Source organism: Anastrepha obliqua, chromosome 3 (genome assembly GCF_027943255.1).
Source record: "Anastrepha obliqua isolate idAnaObli1 chromosome 3, idAnaObli1_1.0, whole genome shotgun sequence".
In the NCBI taxonomy this organism is placed as follows: Eukaryota; Metazoa; Arthropoda; class Insecta; order Diptera; family Tephritidae; genus Anastrepha; species Anastrepha obliqua.
Window position 1 is genome coordinate 45,076,680 of NC_072894.1, and position 22,988 is coordinate 45,099,667.

Here is a 22,988-nt window from a genome sequence, read left to right on the forward strand (position 1 = left end):
AGAAAAAACTAACAAATGGTAGTCACGCACCAACCCATTCGGCTACGGACGGATGATGAAAACTATGTGATTCTACTACACAATTAAGGCCAACTAGCAACGGAGGTTAACGTACTATTTATTTTCGAAAGTAAAAAAGTACGCATAGGTACCACACCAAGATATCTGTTGTGGGTATTAAGTGATTAAGCTAAAACTTGTGCTGATGCCCTATGCGTTTTGTGTGGGGCACCCTAATGTATACCTACATACATATACATGTAGATATACGTATTTAATTGTAGTTTTATTTTTCATGTAATCGAAATTGTTATAGTTTTTTGTATACTTTTAGTTTGTAATTCCAATAAACCATTTGAATCATTTTAACGAAATACTTTAAGTTGAAATTTGAGTTATACTACGCCTACGTTTAATTGAGTATACAAAAGTGAAAAAAGTTCGCCGGAAACTATTTGTTGGATATAAAAAGTTAACTGCTTGCCGGAACTTAGTGTAGTTATGTTAGTTTTTTCATTGAGAGGAAATAATTTGGATTTTATTTTGATAAGTTAAAATCATTCGTTCGATGACTGATATTGTTAGTTATTTAAAAAATACGAGTTTCTTACAAATCAAGTAATCGAAACGCTACCAGTTATTTATGGAAATCTACATAGATCGAGTTTAAGCGGTGCTTTGAGTAGTGCGACGGAAAATGAGGATGCACTTATATGTACCACAATGTTGAGTTTCTTGGGATTCATTTGACGAATATTAGCAAACTGGCCTTTTACCAAAATAGTACGAATAATACATTACGGACTGCTCTAAAAGTAGCCCTATAAATAAATAAGTACTTATAATCTAATTCAGCAATGAAAGTCACGTGTTACTCTATGCCTAACAAAAGTTTGACAATGGGTGCACACCCAACTATATTGCAAAGGCGGTTTTTCGCACATGAAACCTCAAAACGTTTCAAGCTATTCAAGCCAACTTGAAATCCTTATACTCATACGTAGCGCATTCCAGGCTTGTAAGTCATTCTGAAACTGCGTCAATAACGATTTGACAAAATAGCTGATTGGGAGAAAAAATGATGGTGGAATCTCATGGAATGATGCTTGCATCAATCAAAGTAAAACGTATTATTCATATTCGGATCTCCGAAGATACACCTGAAACTTAACAGAGCGAATTTAAGAAATCTTGCTGGTAATCTCTCAAGGAATTCCAAGTGATGATAACAGCTGGGTTAGAGGTGTACTTCTGATGTAAACGAGTTTAGGTTCTGTGGGTTGGAGGAGAAATATTAGAGCCCACGTGGTAGCCAATGTCATAGAATGCCATAGAATTATTCACCTAAATGTGATAGGATTACAGTGGTCGCAGGGCGCGTATAGAATATAAATTATGTTTTTAGTAATATTTTTTGACATATTCTGGCTATCAAGGCCGGCGTTAGAAACGAGTATAGATGTCGGATCATTTAGCTGGATTTAGATTTCTTTATTCGGAAGCTAATTAAAGCATTCTCTTATTCCACCAACAAAAATATAAGTACTTTCAAAAGCAAGCATATTTTCTTACTGCTTATTTTTCCTCATATTATTAGTTATTGATTAGTGCGTACAGCCTAAATTATCACTAAGTATTTGCCCTCATTGAAAAAGTAGAGAAATTAAATAGACTTTTCTTTGCATTCTCCCAGTGGTCGTCTTTGTAAACTGACATATTAACTGGCCTAGAACCAAACATACCTTGGTTGACCTCAAAACTAAATGGCGCGACGTGGAGTTTGTAAGTCAAAATTTACATATTGTCATATATTTCAGCATCTTTCACTTTAGCTCATTACTTTTGCTTTCACTCTATTCAGTAGGATTTAAGTTCCGTTCTAATTCTCATTTTTGAAATAAAAACTCATACCTTTTTAGTACATTTTTTTTAAGTTGTATTGATTCATCAGTAGTTTTTTTTCTGGCAAGACTTGATTTCCAGTTTAGAAAGTTGAGGAAATTTTTTGAGTTTCAATCGATACCAAACATTTAAAAACATATTTAGGTACATACATAATTTATTGGTTTCAATAAACTCTTTCATACATTGACATTTTGGCTTACAAAAATTGAAAAGTTACATCCAAAATACAAAACAAAATCGTAATTTTTTTTATAAAATAAGTATTTCTAACTGTAAGAGTATTTTTAAGCATAAAACAAAAAGAAAACACATTTGGAATTCTTGCTACAGCTCTTTTGGAGTCGAAAGCAAAAATAACCTTCTCATAATGTTTTGACTAGATAAATCTAGCCCTAGTTTGAATCTTGGTACCACATCGCTAGATTTTTAGCTTTCGGCGTTAAGGAGCTTCACGACTTTGTTGTATAACTTTTAAAAATCGCAGGCTATCTCTCTTATCATAAAATTGGGCAAGACAACTGTTACAGTTGACACTTAGTATTCAAAAGGAATGCTTGGCACGGGGTATTTGTAGCCTTCATCCTTAGGGGTTGGTTTTGGCTGTGGTGGGGGTGGACGTGTCACTGGTGGGGGTGGAACACGAGTCACTGGTGGTGGAGGAGGACGAGTGACTGGTGGTGGACGTGTAGTTGGCTTAGGCGCAGGTGGTTGTGGCTTATTGGTGGGTGGCAAGTAGGTTGGAGGTGGTTTCGTCACTGGCACTGGTGGACGTGTCGTCCTGGGTGGGGGTGGACGAGTCACTGGTGGAGGTGGACGAGTAGTTGGCTTAGGCGCTGGTGGTTGGGGTTTGTTTGTGGGTGGCAAGTAAGTTGGTGGTGGCCTCGTTACTGGAGGAGGAGGACGTGTTGTTTTCGGTGCTGGTGGACGAGTTACTGGTGGTGGTGGTGGGCGAGTAGTTGGTTTTGGTGCTGGTGGTTGTGGTTTGTTGGTTGGTGGCAAGTATGTTGGTGGTGGTCTCGTTACTGGAGGAGGAGGACGAGTTGTCTTCGGTGCTGGTGGACGAGTTACTGGTGGTGGTGGACGAGTAGTTGGTTTTGGTGCTGGAGGTTGGGGTTTATTAGTAGGAGGCAAGTATGTTGGTGGTGGCCTAGTCACTGGAGGAGGAGGACGAGTTGTCTTCGGTGCTGGTGGACGAGTTACTGGTGGTGGTGGTGGACGAGTAGTTGGTTTTGGTGCTGGAGGCTGCGGTTTGTTGGTTGGTGGCAGGTAAGTTGGTCCTGGAGTAGTACGTGGTGGTGGTGGTCTTGTTACTGGTGGAGGAGGTGGACGCGTAGTCTTCGGTGGTGGAGGACGAGTCACTGGTGGTGGTGGACGAGTTGTTGGCTTAGGTGCTGGTGGCTGTGGTTTGTTTGTGGGTGGTAAGTAGGTTGGAGGTGGTTTCGTCACTGGCACTGGTGGACGTGTCGTCCTGGGTGGGGGTGGACGTGTGACTGGTGGTGGTGGACGAGTAGTTGGTTTTGGTGCTGGTGGCTGAGGTTTGTTGGTTGGTGGCAAATAAGTTGGTGGTGGTCTCGTTACCGGAGGAGGAGGACGAGTTGTCTTCGGTGCTGGTGGACGAGTTACTGGTGGTGGTGGTGGGCGAGTAGTTGGTTTTGGTGCTGGTGGTTGTGGTTTGTTGGTTGGTGGCAGATAAGTTGGTCCTGGAGTAGTACGTGGGGGTGGTGGTCTTGTTACTGGTGGAGGGGGTGGACGCGTAGTCTTGGGTGGTGGAGGGCGAGTCACTGGTGGTGGTGGACGAGTAGTTGGCTTAGGCGCTGGTGGTTGTGGTTTGTTTGTGGGTGGTAAGTAGGTTGGTGGTGGCCTCGTCACTGGAGGAGGGGGACGAGTCGTTTTTGGTGCTGGGGGACGGGTGACGGGTGGTGGTGGGCGAGTGGTTGGTTTCGGTGCTGGAGGTTGGGGTTTATTGGTTGGTGGCAAGTATGTTGGTGGTGGTCTCGTTACTGGAGGAGGAGGACGAGTTGTCTTCGGTGCTGGTGGACGAGTTACTGGTGGTGGTGGTGGACGAGTAGTTGGTTTTGGTGCTGGAGGCTGTGGTTTGTTAGTTGGTGGCAGGTAAGTTGGTCCTGGAGTAGTACGTGGTGGTGGGGGTCTTGTCACTGGTGGAGGAGGGGGACGCGTTGTCTTCGGTGGAGGAGGACGAGTTACTGGTGGAGGTGGACGAGTAGTTGGTTTTGGTGCTGGAGGCTGTGGTTTATTGGTGGGGGGCAAGTATGTTGGTGGCGGTCTCGTTACCGGAGGAGGAGGACGAGTTGTCTTCGGTGCTGGTGGACGAGTTACAGGTGGTGGTGGTGGACGCGTCGTTGGTTTCGGTGCTGGGGGCTGAGGTTTGTTGGTTGGTGGCAAGTAAGTTGGTGGTGGTCTTGTCACTGGTGGTGGTGGTGGTGGAGGTGGGCGAGTGGTTGGTTTTGGCGCTGGAGGTTGTGGTTTGTTCGTTGGTGGAGGATAAGTTAGAGGATTTTCTGGCGGGTTGTAAATGTATGTGGTACGCTCCACTGGTGGTGGACGAGTTACTGGTGGTGGTGGTCGAGTGGTTGGTTTCGGTGCTGGAGGCTGTGGCTTATTGGTGGGTGGCAAGTATGTTGGTGGTGGCCTTGTCACTGGTGGAGGTGGACGAGTTGTCTTGGGTGCTGGTGGACGTGTTACCGGCGGTGGTGGTGGTCGCGTCGTTGGCTTAGGTGCTGGTGGCTGTGGTTTGTTGGTTGGTGGCAGATAAGTTGGTGGTGGTGGTGGTGGTGGGCGTGTCACCGGTGGTGGTGGAGCACGCGTCGTTGGCTTAGGTGCTGGTGGCTGTGGTTTGTTAGTGGGTGGTAAGTATGTTGGTGGTGGTGGTGGTCTTCTGGTTGGTTCGGGGAATGGAATAACTGGTGGAGGATAATCATAGCCCTCAGCTGCGCGTTCTTTCCTCTGAAATGAAGAACAATTTTATGTTTGTTATTTAGAACGTACATCCATTTAATTTGTGGTTCAAGCTCAATGTTGTTATAAGTTACTTACCACAAGTGTATCCGTGCTGGCATTCGCAAAAATACCGGCGACGCAAAGCGCCAAAATGATAAAAGCGCTCCTCTGTAAATAAATTGAAATTAGGTTATAAAATGTATTTGGACTTTCTTTGTAGGTAATTTATATAATATTTTGCTAGATCGCATTAGCGTCACTCGTTTTCGTATCATTTCTATTTTCGTTTTATTTAATGTCATGTTATTTCATGTAATGTTATGCTTTATATTTTATGTTATGTTTTTATATTTAACAGACTCGTGAATGTAATGAATATATGAAAAACTCAAGCCCCGCACTGTGATCTAAGACTTTCCTTTTATTTCTGGCTTCACTCTGTTGGCAATCGACTATTGCCGTTAATTGTTTTACACAAAAAAATTAGTTCAGAAAATTGAATTCTGTGCGAAATCTACCGTTATAAGTATCTTAAAAACACAGATGTCTGCAAAAAGTTATAGAGTATTAGTTTTTCCTTAATATACGTATATAAGAATAGGTATTTGTGATATACAAACAAACGGATCTAAATGAATGCCTCCTCTATTAAGTTGGGTGCATTTTATGTTTTCTTATGTCTATGTTTTATGTTATGTTACGTTATGTTATGAGATGTTAAGTTGCATATGGCTTCACGTTGTATTTTATTCAGTTACGGAAAATTTGCTTTTATTTTGTTAAATTACATAACGCCCATTTGCTGTTACAGTGTCAAAATCCAAAATTCGAAATTGCGAGAATAACGGCGTCAAGATAAAAATAAAATTATATTTGTATCTAATGATAATATCGCTCCACATTTTTTGCAAAGCGAAAAGGAGGAGCCTAGGGTTATTTCGGCATGCTTATCTAAAAAAAATGTTTGACTTTTGTAGCAAATGATCGATTTGTTATGTTATGTTGTTTTATATTATGCAATTCGATATAACGCTATGATGGGCTAATTTATTTTATTTTTATTAAAAATATTCAATTTATATTATGTATTTTATTTAATTGATTTAATTCAATTAATTCAATCTTTATTTCATAATATTAGTTGAAATTTCAATAAATGTTGGTTTATTTATAATAATTTTCCTTTTTATTTTATTTTAACCAACTTCCTCAATTTGTTTCATCTCTTATATTTTTTTATTTAACCTAAAGTGCATATAATTAGTAAAAAAACACTCCTTGCTATTCTTTAGTGACCTTGTGATACTTTGAATAGTCTTCCTTGTCCAAGTCTAGTAGTCCTTGGCTAAAATCTACAGCTCATCAGCATTGCATTCATAGTAAGTATTTCAAGTCATTTTTTTCTAGATGTGCTTAAAACATTTCAATTTTTACCTTCAATGTTACCAATAGAAGCATCTTCGGATTGAAATTAGTACCGTAATTAATCAAATATTAAACAAAGCTGAAATCTCATTGTTTGCACACAAATTCCATTAAGTATGCAAATACATACACAGTTTCTGTATAGTAGTTATTCAGATGGACTGAAGTGATGCCACACCGCCACCACTCACCAGTCAGCATTAGCCATTCCAAAGCTTTTAAGCCTCTTCTATGCCAAACTAGTTAATATTTTATTTTAATCTACAAAAATTATTCACGAAAGCCAACAATTATTATAATTTTTTTTATTAATTTATACAGTATTCCGGATCTGTATTAGCTTACAATTTGCAACTGCCATATTTTAGCACAAATGGATTTGCAGAAAAAAAAAAGATTCTACACAAAAGCAATAACCACATTTGCGTACAAAACGAAGAACAAGTATTTAACTGTTTAGGGTTAAAAAATAATGCGCTCAAATTTATTTGAAATGAGGGACATAAGTATGGAATTTTTGTTTTTGCTCTTTAGATGTATTAAACGAAATCGCTGTGGTTAAACACGACTGACTACTTCTTGGACGAGTTTTTAAATATTTTAGAATACTTAATTCTGCAATTTTGTTCCTATGCTCGGGAGGTGGTAAATTTTGGCTTTGAGAAAAAGAAAAAAACTTTTATTTATTTTAATTTATGCTAATTGATTGTTCTTTTTGTTAGCGACCAGCAGTGCGACAATGGATCAGTTGATGTATGGCCTCGCAAGTCTTACTTAATTAATGTTTGCCTTTTCGTTTTAATTAAAATGTGATTTATCAGTAGTGATGATGCTGTTGCGAATCTATGCGGCTAATATCGTTTTAACGAAAGTGAAAGGTATTCAAATATTAATTACTGGCAATTGTGGCAATAATGTTGCTAAAATATTAATTAATTATTATTACGGTTAATGCAAACTGGTTTGCATCTGGGTATGTAAGCAAGCTTCTTAACAAAGCGTGTAATCAATAATTGCCAGCGCTTGTTAATATATTTTATTCATTAAAAGGTTCATGGGAATACCACTTTTTTCTCTTTGGTTGGCTTTCATTTAATTAAAATTCGGTACATTTTGTGAGCGTTGCTAAGACAAAGTGTCCTATTAGTAAATAGTTTTACCTGATTCCTATGAAACTCTCTTCAATTCTCTTGGACCCTTTCATTATAATAATACTTTCATAAAAATTATACCACTTGAAGGCAGTACGGCGTACGCAGTGGTCTAGTAATATACAAGCTGTATGTTTTGTGTTCGATGCGCATCAAGTGCTGGTTTTTCTAAAAGCTGTCGCTACTTGACAGAGCAGATCTCCGGATGTCTTACTGCCATAAACAGTTTTCTTCACAGAAAAACAAACTTTCGTTTTCAGGGGTCATACAACTTAAAACCACTTCAGATGTGGAAGAACATCACGCATCACGTATAACTTAGAATGAAAAATTGGTAAAGAAACTTGTTCAAACAAGTTCCAAGTGTGTCTATATATTACTACCGAATGCAATGGAGGTCTTCGATTCGGTGTTAGTGCGCTCGGGCTCGCATTTAGTCGACGAATGCCTAATTTTACTTTTATTCACTTTCATATCAAGCTGATATTGGTAGTTCGAGGCATGTAACTCGAAATCCAGCGAAAATCAGCATTCTGTTGAAGCGATTTCTTCGAACAAACAAAGTATGATGCTTTAAATTGAAATTTGAAAAGGCCGAGCCAAGGAGCACCAGGAGATTTGGTGGCTCCTAAAGCACTCAGGCTATAAAGACCATTGTATTTAAAGCTTGGGAAAGGGAGTAGATAGTCAAGAAGGGAAGGAGAAAAGTATCAGAGAAAGAGATAGGAAAGAATAGAGACAGAGATAGAGATAGTTAGTCTTGCGAGAATTTTCCAGATTCTTTGGCAAATCTGTAAATATCCTCCAGTTTTAGAGAACGAATATTACTCATTCTCACGACATCGGAACCCAAAACTCGTAACCGTGCACTAGCAAAAGCAGGACACTCAGAGAGAATGTGCTCAGTGCTATCCGCCTCCTCCAAGCATGACAGGCACACTGGGTCCTCAATGATTCCAATGGTGGTCATATGCTGACCGACCATCAACCGAACGTCTTTCCTTGCAAGTTTTAGAGTATGATGCTTATTTCCGTTTTCTACTTCATGCTCTTGAGCAGATCGTAAGAACTTTGTAAGTGAATGTAAAAAAAAAATTGGTAACGGTGAATGGGGCTATTTTCGGACTATAATATATCCTTTAACCGACTTCTTTGAGGCTCAATAATCTGTACGAAGTGAGCTGGTTGCAAAACAATGGATGGAGTGATTGGCGCATTTTCCTTTCAGTTACCTGCTTTTGCGAGGCTAAAATTCAAACCACTTCATTTTCACTTTATCATTTTCACTTTATCAAGATTTATCAGAACCGCAAGTACTGTGATAGTTCAAAATTTGGACAAAGGTTTTGACAGGTGGTCTTACTTAATTGAGGGGACCAAAAATGTTTGCTTGAGACCACCAAGAGCACATTTAGATCACTTAGATCATAAACTTCAAGTGGAAGATCACTAAAATTTTAATTAGCATATATATGTAAAGAATCGTTCAAAAATGGTACCTAAATAGTTAATAGGCAGATCTTTATCAACGGAAAATTTTCGTAAAAAAACTTAATTTGTATATGATTTATTTATTTTATAAGTGAAAGGGGGAAAAATTGCGAATTTCTTTAAATTATAACATTTTTCTAAACAAACCCTTAAGTTTTAAAACTTATCCGCCAAAATTTTGTGCGGAATGCTTTTTGTTTTACCACATTTATTTTCGAAAATAATCAAGATCAGATTACTGTTACTTTTAAGACTTGAGCCCATCTGAATAAAAGAATGAAGGCAACGACTTAAGAAAACCTCCACAAGGTAAAATCAAATATCAAATCCTTTGATATTAGCAGCCTATTTCATGTTTTAGTATACAGCAGCTCACTAATTATTATTTTCAAATTATTACCGCTCATTTTTTCTCTTAACAAACTTTTATTTTAACTTCCCTCTTCCTTTTTGCGGTATTAAAATCAGCCTTCCTTTGCTACCATAACCTAACCTAACCTAATAACTATAGTCTAGAACTAGCATAATTAATTGCGTTTAAAATATAGAAATATCAATCACTGCAATACTTATGTAAATATTTTTATAGGTGATCGGCACGTGCCTCCGGCCTGTGTTTTAAGTGGAGAAATACAAAAATCACAGCCAGAAATATTAGCATTTACTTTGCACTCGTATACGGCTATAGTTTTTAAAACTACATATGCATACATAATATTTATCAAATATACGCGGTTGACATGATTGGGCAATTTTAAAAGCATATGCAAATAAATTTAATTTAGTCATTTACTTTTTTTATTTTAACTCTTGTTCACTTTCTTTACACCTTTTCTGCTTCGCATATAAGTTTGTATGTATGGATATGACAGGCACTTTCGAAGGCCAAAAACATGTGTGAGAGCAATAAAGAATAAATTAAGAGGTCATTTTCAAAATATTCATTATCATTGGTATTTTAATTTTTAATATGTCATTTTGATGGTGATTTTGATTGATGAGCGGCACAGTGCGTAACTACGAGATGCTCTTTTGAACATTACAACTATAAGAGTGTGTAAATAGTTCAAGGACATACTGAGTTTATTTAAACTGTCTGAAAATAAATACGAATAATTCATCACAGATGCGGATACAGTTGAAACGGGAATAGAAAGGACACATTTTTTATGCTAAATCCAGGTGAGGGACAGAAGTCCTGGAAACATAAAATTTTCCGATTCTTATTTTTAAAAGGACCTTTCTAATATAAATTCTATGAATATTATTATATTTTTTACTTGCTCAGGGAACGTTAATATAACGCAACACTTCGTTACATTCTGGATAGTAAATAACTTTGAATTTCAGGATTTATTTTCAGACTTCCTCAATTTAAAATTTTGATATTTCGCATTCTATTCAACAAAAGTTTGCATTAATTTGTGCGCTAATACCTGTACTTCGTAATACACAGTGGCAAGTTAACATAAATTATTTTGTATAAATATAAAAAATTTTCATTTAGAGAAAATTGTCCGATCATATTATTTTATTTCTGTACGAACTATAATAAACATCATTCTAGTCCCATCAGAATTAATTTTTTAAAATGGTGGATCTTTCTGGACCTCATTTAAGAGAAAGAGATTATCGGCTGGAAATTGTTGTTGTATTTAAAATAATTATTTTTCTTTCTACGTGAAAAAATAAAAAAAAATGTATTTATTTTTTTAACTCTCCGTTGGATACCCTTTTTAGAACATTTGGCTATAATACAAATATGTTAAATTGACGTCCAAAGTCAAACCAGATCTGGGTGCCCGATGGAGGGTTAAGTTGATCGGCCAAAATGTTCACAGATCAACTCAATAAAAGTCCCTATTGTCATTACCTATAATCTAAAAATATATTTTTGGTTACTGAAATTTGTGCCCTTTATAACGCCCTAAAACGACAGCCATGATGGCGCCTACATTCGGTTCTTATCCTCGCTTTTAATTTAGGAACAGCTAATGAAATTTCATATATGATTTTTGTAGTTTTTCGTTCGCGTCACCAATACTGGCTTGGAAAGACTAGTTACTTAAGGTTTGAATGCAAAAATTCTCTAAAACTTTACAAATTTTGATAATTAAATATGCAGATTTGTTAGTTTGAGTTCCTGGGCTATTGACTTCTCTGGCCTACTTTAAAATAAAAAAATAAATAAATAATTGGCGCGTACACTTCTGTTAGGTGTTTGGCCGAGCTCCTCTTCCTATATGTGGTGTGCCTTTTGATGTTGTTCCACAAATGGAGGGACCTACAGTTTCAAGCCGACTCCGAACGGCAGATATTTTTATGAGGAGCTTTTTCATGGCAGAAATACACTCGGAGGTTTGTCATTGCCTGCCGAGGGCGACCGCCATTAGAAAATTTTTTTTTATTAATTTTGCTTTCACCGAGATTCGAACCAACGACCTCTCTGTGCATTCCGAATGATAATCACGCACCAACCCATTCGGCTACGGCGGCCGCCTATAGACTTATTTTAGCCCGTATAAATTTATTTGACCTCTAACTACTTGTATAAATTTATAGAAATAATGTATAGCTGCGGCTTACAAAACGAACAGCATATGGGTACTTGAATGGTTTGCTAGATTTTTTTAATAATTTTCAGTTTTTTGTCTTCTAATTCTTGCTGTCAAATTTTGCTTGTAGCAATTAACTCAATTTTTCATTAACGTAAAAATAAACAAACAGAACAACTCGTGCAACAAAAGCATATCTCAAAAATTAAATCGGCAACATTTCTGAAACTCAACTTAAAAACTCGCTTCAATCCAGACAAGTCAAACAAAGCAAATCTTTGTAAATAACCAATTCAAATAAAAGACTTAAGCAACGAACTCGATGCGCTGCACAGAAAAAAATGCGCATTACAATCAAGTACAAATGTATGTGCCACATAACGCTTTATTTGTCCATTGGCTGCTGCTAAAGCGCGATCATAAAATATACTTTAAATTGCCCACACTAAAACGATAATCAACTAAGTTGACGCTAAAGACGACTACTGTCTGCTGATCAATAGTAACATCAGCAGCAGCAGTAGCTGTTGATAATGATGGTTTTGTTTTGGAGCTGACGCTATTTTGCAATATGAAGGCAAACGTGACTCTGACCATTACGAACAATATTTAATCGCTTAATGCAAAAAGTGATATGTGATTTGTGATTTGTGATGGGCTGTGCTGTGGCATAGTATGGCGTTTGCTGAGTAGCTTCTGCAAAGTAAGCAAAGCAAGCTGACAAATCGTACTATTTTATTTTTATTACAATGCCATGCCAGCAGCTACAGTGGGAGCAACAGCAATATTGCGATCAAAATGTCACTAATGTACTCAGATATATGTATGTATACGGTATAAACAAATCATATGGCTAGCGCTGTATATGTACAAGGCACAGAATATCAATTGGACTTGCACATCGCTGCCGAAGGTGAATATAATTCTTTCAAGAATTTCTCACACGACACAGAAATATCACGAATAAGTGTTGTATTGCTACTTTTAGCTACAGTAACAGCAGCAAAATCTTTAATGATCAATTGAATGCATCATAAGCAGCCACCATCAACCATATCATCACTAATTCAGCTCTGCTAGCGCATCATGTTCGTCATCTAAGTGTGTTTGTATGATATGTATGCATTGTGCTTTGCAATTGACAACAATTTTTGCGCAATTTACAACATAATTCAATATACATTGCTGTGCTTGCTTGTTTGCTCATTTCTATGAATGTTGAATTTTTGTTTTAATTTTTTCCTTTTTTGTTTTTTTTTGTTTTAGTTTGGGCCATTTAGAAAAGCTCACAAGCCCGGCAGATGTTAGACTGCATTCTTCAGTGTGCTCAATTGCATTTAGTAAATATTAAAATTTTATTGAAATGTTTACTGAATTTGGTATTAAAGTTTGCGCTTTGGCAATTACTTTTGCGTAAATCTAGTCTTTGTGGGATCATTGTATAAGTTTATGTGGATTTCACAAGTCTTGTCGTGTTTTTGCATTGTTTATTCGTCTCACTTTCAGTTTTTGAATTCACTTGGTTTTAATATTCAATATTTAACTTTTTTGACCAATCTACTACTCTAATGAGTGCTGATGAAAAATTCACAAATTGCTTTCGTTTTTTTTATATTAAGGCTAGTAATATTTTAAGTTAAGTTAAAGTTAATTTTATTTCTTTTTTAATTATTTTTTTGTTTTTATTTTTTTGATTTATTTTGTTTTATTTTATTTTATTTGATTTTAATCTTATTTATTGACTAAATTGTTTTCACTTTTATAACATTTTTATTTCTATCTTTACCATTTTGAGCACAATTCAATCACAACTCCCGGTCGTGTGCGCGTAATCCTTTAATTTGTATGTGTGTATGTCTCTTGGTAAAATTTTTTTCGGACAATTAGTCCCTTCGTTGTATCGATTCAGAATTCAACGCTACTATTGAATTCGATCGATCGATCTAACACTGTCAATACAGGCAGGAAAACGATGAACGGACAACCACAATGCCGTTGAAGAAGCTACTAACTATGCGATCTCTGTTGGTTCACTTCTAGGTTGAGTGCGGGTTACCAACTAAACCATCAAAACCTATAGATTTTCTATATATACTCGGAGCAGATGTTTCGGCAAGTCAACGCATGGGCGATAACTGGTAGTAAACTCTGACCGATTGAAGATCGGTATGCTTGAGAGCTCCATTCAGCGCTGGATGCTGGCTAGCTGCCTGGCTGCTTGGTTGGTTGGTTGGTTGGCTGGCTGACTGGCTAGTTGGCTTTCAGGTTGGTCGTTTGGTCGCTTGGTTTGATGGCTGCTTTGTTGCTGAGCAAGTTAATGTTTTGTCGTCGGTCCGCGTTGTTGTTGTATGTATTGGTGGCAAACATAAGCAAAGAAGATGCTACAATCTTCTAAAATACAAAAACAGAAAAACACAAACACACACTCACACACACATGTAATATATGCTAACAAACGCTCCGCTCAGCGGCTAAGCAAGCAGTTAAGCTTAGCATTATCAGGTTGCTATTATCGATGTTGCTGCTCTGCCAACAAATCAAGAAAATTTTAAAATTAGCTTTGTATCAAAAAATACAAATCGCTTTATGCCAAATGGTTGCGATGACGTCTTTTTCGGGTGTCTTTTCACAAAAACATATCCACCAAAGGCCACAACTACATACATATGCAAGTATGTTTTAATAATGTGAATTTATAATAAATTTATACTTATAGTATACAATATTAATATTCGGCAACTGAGATGCTGAAACATTCAAAAAAAGTACCCATACGCACTAATACTTTTTTTCGCATTTTTTGTCAACTTCATAAGAAACTAGATTGCAATGAAGATCTGGTCTTGACGTTCCGTGCTGTATGTTATTGACGTAGTTGACGTTGGCAGCAACGCCAACTAATTTGGTGCGTTTTTGGGTGCTGGCTCATCTGCTGCTGGCACTGACCGGATCAGCCAGGCAATCATCGCTTCTTGACTGGCTGCCTGTCGTTCGCTTGGTGCTAAATATTTTGTCATGCTCGCAGAATTGTCGAAACTACAAAATTGTTGCATGATGATATTTTAGTGCGTTATTACGACCTGGCAGACCACAATGGTACTACTGGTATGTCGCAGTAGCAGCAACGTTGTTGGCCGGATGGTAGTTGTGCTAATTGCCACACGAATCTTGCGTTAGTGTGTAAGGAAAAAAATCTATACTAAGTAATATTAACTATTAGTTAACTCAAAAACTACTACAAAAATTTAATTCATCTGTTTTAACGTTATATTTATACTAAAAAAGTGAATCACTTACCGAATTTTTATATTTTCATGGGCACTATTTTACATGATATTTTCAAGCCTGATAAAAAAAATTAAACCTTTTTCACTTATCTCGAACGTCAATTAAAAATAATCAAAAAAAGAAGATCAAAATATTAAATAACTATTAAATTATGGTGGCGCAAAATAAATCATACAAGCTTGTTTTTATATAAATTTTATACTAAATAAAAAAATTTTAAGTGGTGGAAATTTTTACTTTGACCTTTACGCGCTCCATTGCTTGTCTGTTGGTATGCTGCGACTGCTTAGTTCACACGTTAAAATCTTGGTTATTGGTTCTGAATGTCAGTATTTGTTTTCAGTAGACAATTTGTTTACAGCTTCATCACAAAATGTTAAATGAACTTCTAAAATGGGTTTGAGAATTAGTCAACATCCTTGTTTCTGTGCTCTCACTTAATACGGAGGAAGCATAGAGGTCTAACCCTGTCAGTGTGAGGCTTTAACCCAAGCTAAAACTTGCTACCGCTAAAGTACCGATCCCCCGTTCCACGTGTCGGGAGGTGGTTTAGCACTTGACTCAGCATCCGTTGCTGTCCTGATGCAATACGCTAAAGGTGGCATCTGCTTGTTACCGGCCACTGTTTATGTCATTTGATGAGAGAGCCACCTCTGTCACATCCGTACTCCTTCGCGCAATATGTTCCTGAACATACTATAGAAAAGAGAGTTTCTATGTTTGCCGTCAGTTTGCCAGCACTTCTCTGTTTGATGGCTCACAGGCTTCTTCGCCGTTCCCGTTCTCGTCTTGCCTGCTCGCTGCACCAAAGCTGCTGCATTATTTTGGCAGCCCCATGCTTCAGTTGCTCTTCAATATCAGTGGCACTAGATTCTCGTGCGTGACGCTACAGCCGGGACTATTCTATAGTGTTTTCTTAAGTATTCTGAAACAAGGGCATATTAAAATCGCATGTTCTTCATCTTTTCATACCCAAGGCGATAAAGATATGACGCTAGTTTATTTGCCTGATGCTGATGAGTACTGCCTATGGTGGCTTTGCATTTACGGGTGTTCAATTATGATGCATATATAATATGTATGGTATATACTAGTAAATAATTTAGCTAGAAAACTTCGACGGTCATACATTGTAAGATCTAATAAGAGTATCTATATCTTCATTATCTGCCACTACAATTTTCAGTTTTTTACAAAATTTAACCTGCGATATGTATCAAAAATTGCTGGGTAAGAGTTCGCTCCTGTGGTGTGACGTCTGCGACGAAGCTCATAAATTGTATAATCCATATAACAAAATTCCACCATCGCTTCTACATTTCAATCAAAGAAAACAAAAACACATTTCAATCCGACTTCTGTATAACTGCTGATTATTTTCTTCTAGCCTCCATAGCCGAATGGGTGCATGCATGACTAAAAACTTTAAATCCCTCCAATAGAAGGAGGAGCTCGGCCAGACATACCTTCGCCTTCTTCGGCTCCGGCTAACAAAAGTAATATAAAATTTTCTTTCATTTGGATTTATGTTACTCTTGACTTTTTTTGGTGAACTTTTCTCATCGGGACTTTCGATCTCTTAAGTATTTCAAAGTAATTATTTGTCCTTTGTAGCTTTTGTTATGTGATGAGTTCATATTTTCACTGTGGCGAAAAGACCCAAAACTTGGTAGATTTGTGATTGCATATCACCAAGTATTTGTGTCATTTGATGTCACCAATTTTGCATTTAGATTTTTCACCTAATGTACCAAACAACCATTATTTTTGATGTGAATGACTCCTATCGATTGGAAAGAGTCTCAACTATAGTTAGACAAACCAGATTTTGCATGAGTTGAGTGTGAGAGATTTAAATTTAAGACTCACATTTTTTCCATTTTTTTTAAATCATGTAAGTATCTAATTTAAATAACTGTCATAACCGCAGTTCATATAAAATTTACATTTCATATGTAGGGTATTTGAAAATACAAATATTATGACTTTGCACCTAATTTTAAGTGCTGTTTACATTATGTAATACCGTTATTTTTTCTACCAACACTATTTTTGCCGTACTAAAGAAGTTGGAATTGGTACAGCTGCGCATTACACTTAGTTCGTTTCCATAAAATGCATTCAATTAAATTCATATAAAATGAATAGAAATATGTAATACACCTTATACACCTATAACCATTTGAATAAAATCCACTAAGTCGATGCTGGCACGTTCGTTTTTTTTATTTCGCTGTGTCTCTCGAGTATTAAGTGCCTCACCTTATTATCCGTGCTATTTTACGAGTATTATTGTATTCAGGTGAAGCAATTTTTAGTGCCAATCAAATCACTCTGCGACTATACAAACAATAAAAGCCATCAAGATATAGACTCATCTGCTGAAAGAGAAGGAAAAAAAAACACAGCTTAACGATGACCCAAGAATATTGAATAATGTGCTCCTCGCGGCGTCGTTAACCCACATAACGTTGGAAATTTTATTCACATTCGACTGAGTGAATAGAAAAAGCTTAATTTTTAGCAAATGTCTTCGTCCAGCCAAGAAAATTATGCAAAAATTTGAAGCTTCAAAATTATTTTGCAAATGGTTTTCATAATTTGCTGTAAACGGCCTGACTAATTTCCTTGGCTGCCTTATCCTGTATTGCATCATAGCAAGCTTCCGAACTATTTTTGGACTCAATTCAGAAATATATACTAGAAAACTAAGCAGTTGATAAATTCACCAAAAGAGTCGAGTTTCATTAAAAAAATTCTCGCTCCTGTCCCACCTGCTGTTCTAGTCGAGCTAAAAATTCACAAAGCCAGTACCAAGCATAAAACTCTACTGGCAGCCCAAGTCAATACAGTGAAATAATATTTTTAATGGAGAGAATAAATAAAACAAAAAATAGCATAAAAAGCTTGCTAACCTAAAGGCCAATACCAAAGCAATAAGTCTCAAATGTTTGGCTGAATTCAAATACAAAACCTAAACATATCCAATTTCTAATGGCGGCCGCCATAGGCGCATGGGTTGGTGCGTGAATGCCATTCGGAGTAATTCGGAGAGCGAATCTCCGTTAAACACCAAAATTAACAAAACGGTTTTTTTAGTTGCCCTTCGGCAGGCAATGGCAAACCTCCGAGTGTATTTCTGCCATGAAAAATCTCCTCAAAAAAGTAGGTCCCTACATATGTAGCTTAACATCACGACGCACGCCACAAATATGAGGAGGAGCTTAGCCAAATACCCAAAAATGGTGTAAGGGCCTTTTATATAAAAATATTGTATATATAATTCCTAATCCAAAAAAACTAGTCATAAATAAGTAATCCTTTCAATTGGAATAGTTGAGCAGTATTCTTAGCAACAGCGAAAACAGTATTCTTAGGAAAACTCCTTATATATCAGGTAGACAAATAGCTGAAAGGCTACAATGCTATGAGACTTGTGTTAGAAAAGTAAAAAAGAGAGCTCAACAAATTTCAGGCAAAAGTACGCAAAAGAGCAGCACGTGAGAAATATGTATACAGCCCGTGAAAAAATAAAGCATCTTAACATTGGGAATATTATTATTATATTTTTTTTAACTTAGTTCATTATATAATAAATACTATAATATTATAATCCAAGTTTCAAACTTTGTAATAGATTAGTAAAATTTTCATCAAAATTTCAAAATGTTTAATAGGTTAGGCCAGGTTAGGCAGGTTGCTTTTCTCATACAAGACACTCTGTGGCTCTAAGGCACATTGTGATACTTGCATTTGATTTCCCTCCCCTAATTAAGTTGCTTACACCACTTAAATTTTTTTAAGAAGGTAACTAATCTAGGGACACACTTTGCAAATTTCCCAGGTCTGAAAAGAAATAATCGCCAAGATATTTGGCACGACGGCTTTGAAGTGCAGGACATTCACAGAGTCATTGTGAGGTATACCTATTCAACTGGCTAGGGTGCCAATAGTGCAGTGACCCGTGAAAACCCCGGTAGTCGACCTGTTGAATTCAAGCAGACAATTTATCCTTTTAAGATTTGTTAAGTTTTGTCCAGAAAGTTTTTCTGTTTTTATTTTTTTATTTTTTTGGCTGTGAGGTTGGGTTAAAAATGCCTTCGCAGGTTCAAGACGGTGTCCTAAGAAGGACACGTACTTACACACCCTGTGTTGAAGGTCACCTGTTTCGGAAACCATAAGCTCAGCATAAGTTTACATTTCACGCCTCTTTTTTCGGATAATATCCTCCACAAAATTTGCGACGGTATTCCATTTTTCTTCGCCTACATCATTTTCTCAATTATTTCTTCAGGTGTAAATACACCAATAGCTCGTTGCAGAACTGTTCTCTCTTTATTCCACCTCTCGCATTTGAAGAAGGTCTGCTCCGCATTATCATACTCAGTATCTCCTTAAATACAATTTAGTAGGAGAACCTTCCCTATTCGCCACAAATACTTGCGAAAGGATGCATGTCCGGACAAAATCTGTAATAGTTAACCTCACCGCGCTTTCTTTTCACCCACTTTTTTAAATCCGGTACTAATCTCGCTGCCTATCTACCGTACTACTCCGAGTTCCATCTTGTTTGCCAGTTAGTAGTCAGAGACCTCCTTCTAGTGGCTTATGCGATTACGCTCAAGTCAATTGAGGTATACGTTTTGTTTAGAGGAATGCTTATGTCATCTACCACTCGCTATAGGTCAAACTCAGAGCCTTTCCTTGAACAACCATCCGCTTTTTCATTTCCCTCCACTCCAGAGTGCCCACCAAAGTGTGGTGTTGTGGTATTTAATTAATTTTAATTTAAATGTAACAAAGGACAAGTTTGAAGTAGCTCAAAATTATTGTTGATTATTGATAATATTTCTTTCCTAAAAGCGTTGCGTATTTTCTCCTTAAAAAAACTAAATTTCCAGGACTTGCTTTACATTGTAAAAACGCGGAATGAAATCATTTTAAGGACTCGCACACCAGGAAACTTCTGCACAATAGTATGGTTCATTAAAAACTCGAGTTTGCCTATATAATTTGGAATTCGATTTATATGTAATTGTCATGCTACTTGAATTGACAGGATGCAACCTGAGTACATTGATTTTCCCTCCTCTAGTCGGGAGAAGCTCCTATATAGTTTACGCTGTGTGCTAATTAGTTTGAAAACACTTGAAAGAAGAAAAATAATACAATCTCTTATGTTTGTTTGCGACGTAATTAGTGGTTTCATTAAGTTTTCTGAACTTCTCCGTCTAATTAGTTGTAATATTTATATCCAGCAAAGCTCTTCGTGTGCAAAATCCATTTTATCTCCGTGTACTAATTTTTTTTTCTCATGCACTTATGAATATTCAGAGCGTTTTCAGTGTTTGATAAAATCTGAAAAATCTAAGCATTGACTTTTTCATCTCGAAAATATGTATATTACTTAAATTTTGCATTTATATCTTCCAATTCGTGGAACTTACATTGACGATTTGTACTATTAGTTTTAAGTAAAATTGTGTACCTCTAGTCTCTACATACACCGGGTCATAGACTGAATAAATCTCAATGAAATGAAATATGAAGAAAATGACAGATGCAACTCCACTTGCGGCATCGAATTTGAAAGACAACAAGATATGGGTGATGATTGCCATACTTTGTTCAGCAAAAGCTAAAAATAGCGCAACATTTTGAAACTCCGTTACTTATCTCTGCCCGTCACCCAGCGTTGTTGATATATGATATCTTTGCTATTACGCATTAATTTTGTGCTTGTGAAGCAAAGCACCTTACTGCCACAATCTCTGAAGTCATGCACGAGTATTTACGTGAAAGAGGGCAGATATTGTTTGCGTATTCAAGGTATTAAAGATGCCTCTCTGTATTATTATGTTCTATACCAACAAGAATAAAAGTGATACGCATCCCTATCACCCGGATATTAGCTAGTAAGAAATCAATTTCAGTAATTATTTTCCGGCATTTATGGTTTGGAGCCATCTTATGTTTGGGTCGCATCTGGTTTCTCTAACAACATAAATTAAAAATAATTATAATATAAAAAGATTTATTTTATACCAAAGTACATTACGTAAATAATGTCTGTCAGAATAATTTTGAATTTAAAAATAAAATAAAAATTAAATTATATACAAAATTTGCCTTCGTAAAATAAATTTTGCTTGGGGTTGCCACATAAGAAGCCAATGACAATAAATTATTAAATTACCACGAATAATTAAAACTTGTACGCAAACTAAAAAGGCAGCAACATAAATTTATTTATGTACAAGCATGTTTCTAAAGACTATTGAATTATAAAACAAAAACAAAAATAAACAAAAAACTTAACAAAATGCGTCATTAGAACGTAGCAAGTAAATAAAATTGCAAGCATTCATTGTACGTAAGTTACCTTTACGCATGCGCATAAAACACAACACAAAAGTAGATGAAAAAGTGGCGAGGCAGCAAGCCAGCGAGTGGGACGAAATAAATCTTCTGCGGACAGCGTAGTTGAGTAGTTGTTTAATCCGTGGATGAGTCGCGACGTTCGGTCGAAGTCGGTCAAAAACGCCGGACTCCACGCAACAACAAAGAAACAAATATTTATAATGACTTGACAAGCGCAGGGTGGACAACCGCGTACAAGCTTTACAGTTTCATATAACCAATGATGAGATGATTGCTGTGTGTAGATATGCCCGTATTGGTATAGATATGTTAAATCCAGCAGTGTGCGCAAATGCGTTTTCACACAAGGTAAGTATGTGTGTAGGCATTTATTGCACAGCGACCGCGAGCGAATGAAGGCGTAGCAACCGCGCCACTGTCTGCTGGTACCAGTTACATGCGCTCATCCACATACCATTACGATTGCGGTGCTCTTTCGAGTTGAATGTTAAGGTGGGCACATACCTGCTCACATACGATAAACGAGTAGTGAGCAGTAACTGTGGCAAAAATAAAAATTAAAAATAAATAAAAAAAAAGTTTACTTTAAATATTAAATAAGCTGAAAAACAAGCGAAAAAAATAATATTATAAAACCGCTTCAATACCTAGAGTAGCTGCAGATAACATTTAAGACGATGTGAATACATTTCAACGAAGTTCAACAACAACTCGTCCAAGTGACCTTTAAACGCTAATAGCCGTGTGACGAGTGACCGCTAGGACGCTATTTTGCAGCAACATTGCAATGTGCTGTCAGAATAGCTGTATTGCTGAGAATAAGAAGATTCACTTTTTTTGGAGCGCAAAGTACGTCGCTGACCAACTAACCGACCAAATGGCTAACTGTCGGCGCAGCACAACATACCCATGTATGTGTCTAAGTCGCAAAAGAAACTGTAGTTATGCAAAGGAAAAAAATGTAAAAAATCGTCTTGTAAAAAATCGTAATGTGGGTAGGTAATGTTGCCTGCGGCAGCTAGTGGCGAAATAATTACTGTGACAAGTGAACCACACAGACAAGTTCTTTGCGCTTCTTACATATCGGTACTGGTACTGTCATTGCGTCTGATGTTAATCGCACTCTTTGACAAATATTTTAATTATAGTATTTGCATTTAAACGCATGAAACAACAATTATTGAAAATAAAATTTAGTAAAAAAACGTAAAAGAAATATAATAAAAAAATAAAAAAGCAAACAGCCGGCGCTAGCTGTAAAATGAAAAGCTGAAGACACAAACTTGCAATGCCACTAACGGTTATTTTACTATTGTATAAATATTTATTTATTTATTCATAAAGCATAGTCATACAAAAATTATATTATTCGCATAACAGAAATAATAATTTATACTTATAACTACTTACACACACATACACGCAATCTGTGGAATGAGAGTTTGCTCTACCAACCAATTTTCAATGTTTTATCTTTAGGTATAATAAAAACTTATTCTACTGTAAATTAACACCCACAAATTGTTTGTCAGTAAACGGGTTGTAACACCCAAAACAAGTGGCTAATACAAATTCGCTTGAGTCCAAATTTAATTTAAGCAACTGTACATTAACAATTTTAATGCATTTCAGTCGGTATACAACATGCACAGCATGTGCTGGCAGTGCGCGCGCATGTGTATGTTCATCCGAACCTTGTAATTTGCCAAAAAGGTGTTAATCTCTTGCAATGCTATGGCCGCTATTATTGTGTATATTATTTGATGCTTAATTTTCGGTATTTGGTTTTCCAATTTTATCGCCTTAACTTGGATTCTTTATTTTGGGATGGTGG

The 22,988-nt window shown here is 36.7% G+C and overlaps 1 protein-coding gene across 1 annotated transcript; it reads right to left on the reverse strand.

Moving 5' to 3' along the window:
• Positions 1 to 1,960: 1,960 nt before the first annotated feature.
• Positions 1,961 to 13,530, reverse strand: LOC129242402 (uncharacterized). Its single transcript, XM_054879025.1, has 4 exons — positions 13,272 to 13,530; positions 4,960 to 5,031; positions 2,707 to 4,869; positions 1,961 to 2,598 (listed from the first exon to the last, which is right to left on the reverse strand). The coding sequence occupies exons 1-4, from the start codon at positions 13,272 to 13,274 to the stop codon at positions 2,440 to 2,442; spliced, it is 2,397 nt and encodes a 798-aa protein (XP_054735000.1). The 5' UTR covers positions 13,275 to 13,530; the 3' UTR covers positions 1,961 to 2,439.
• Positions 13,531 to 22,988: the final 9,458 nt, after the last annotated feature.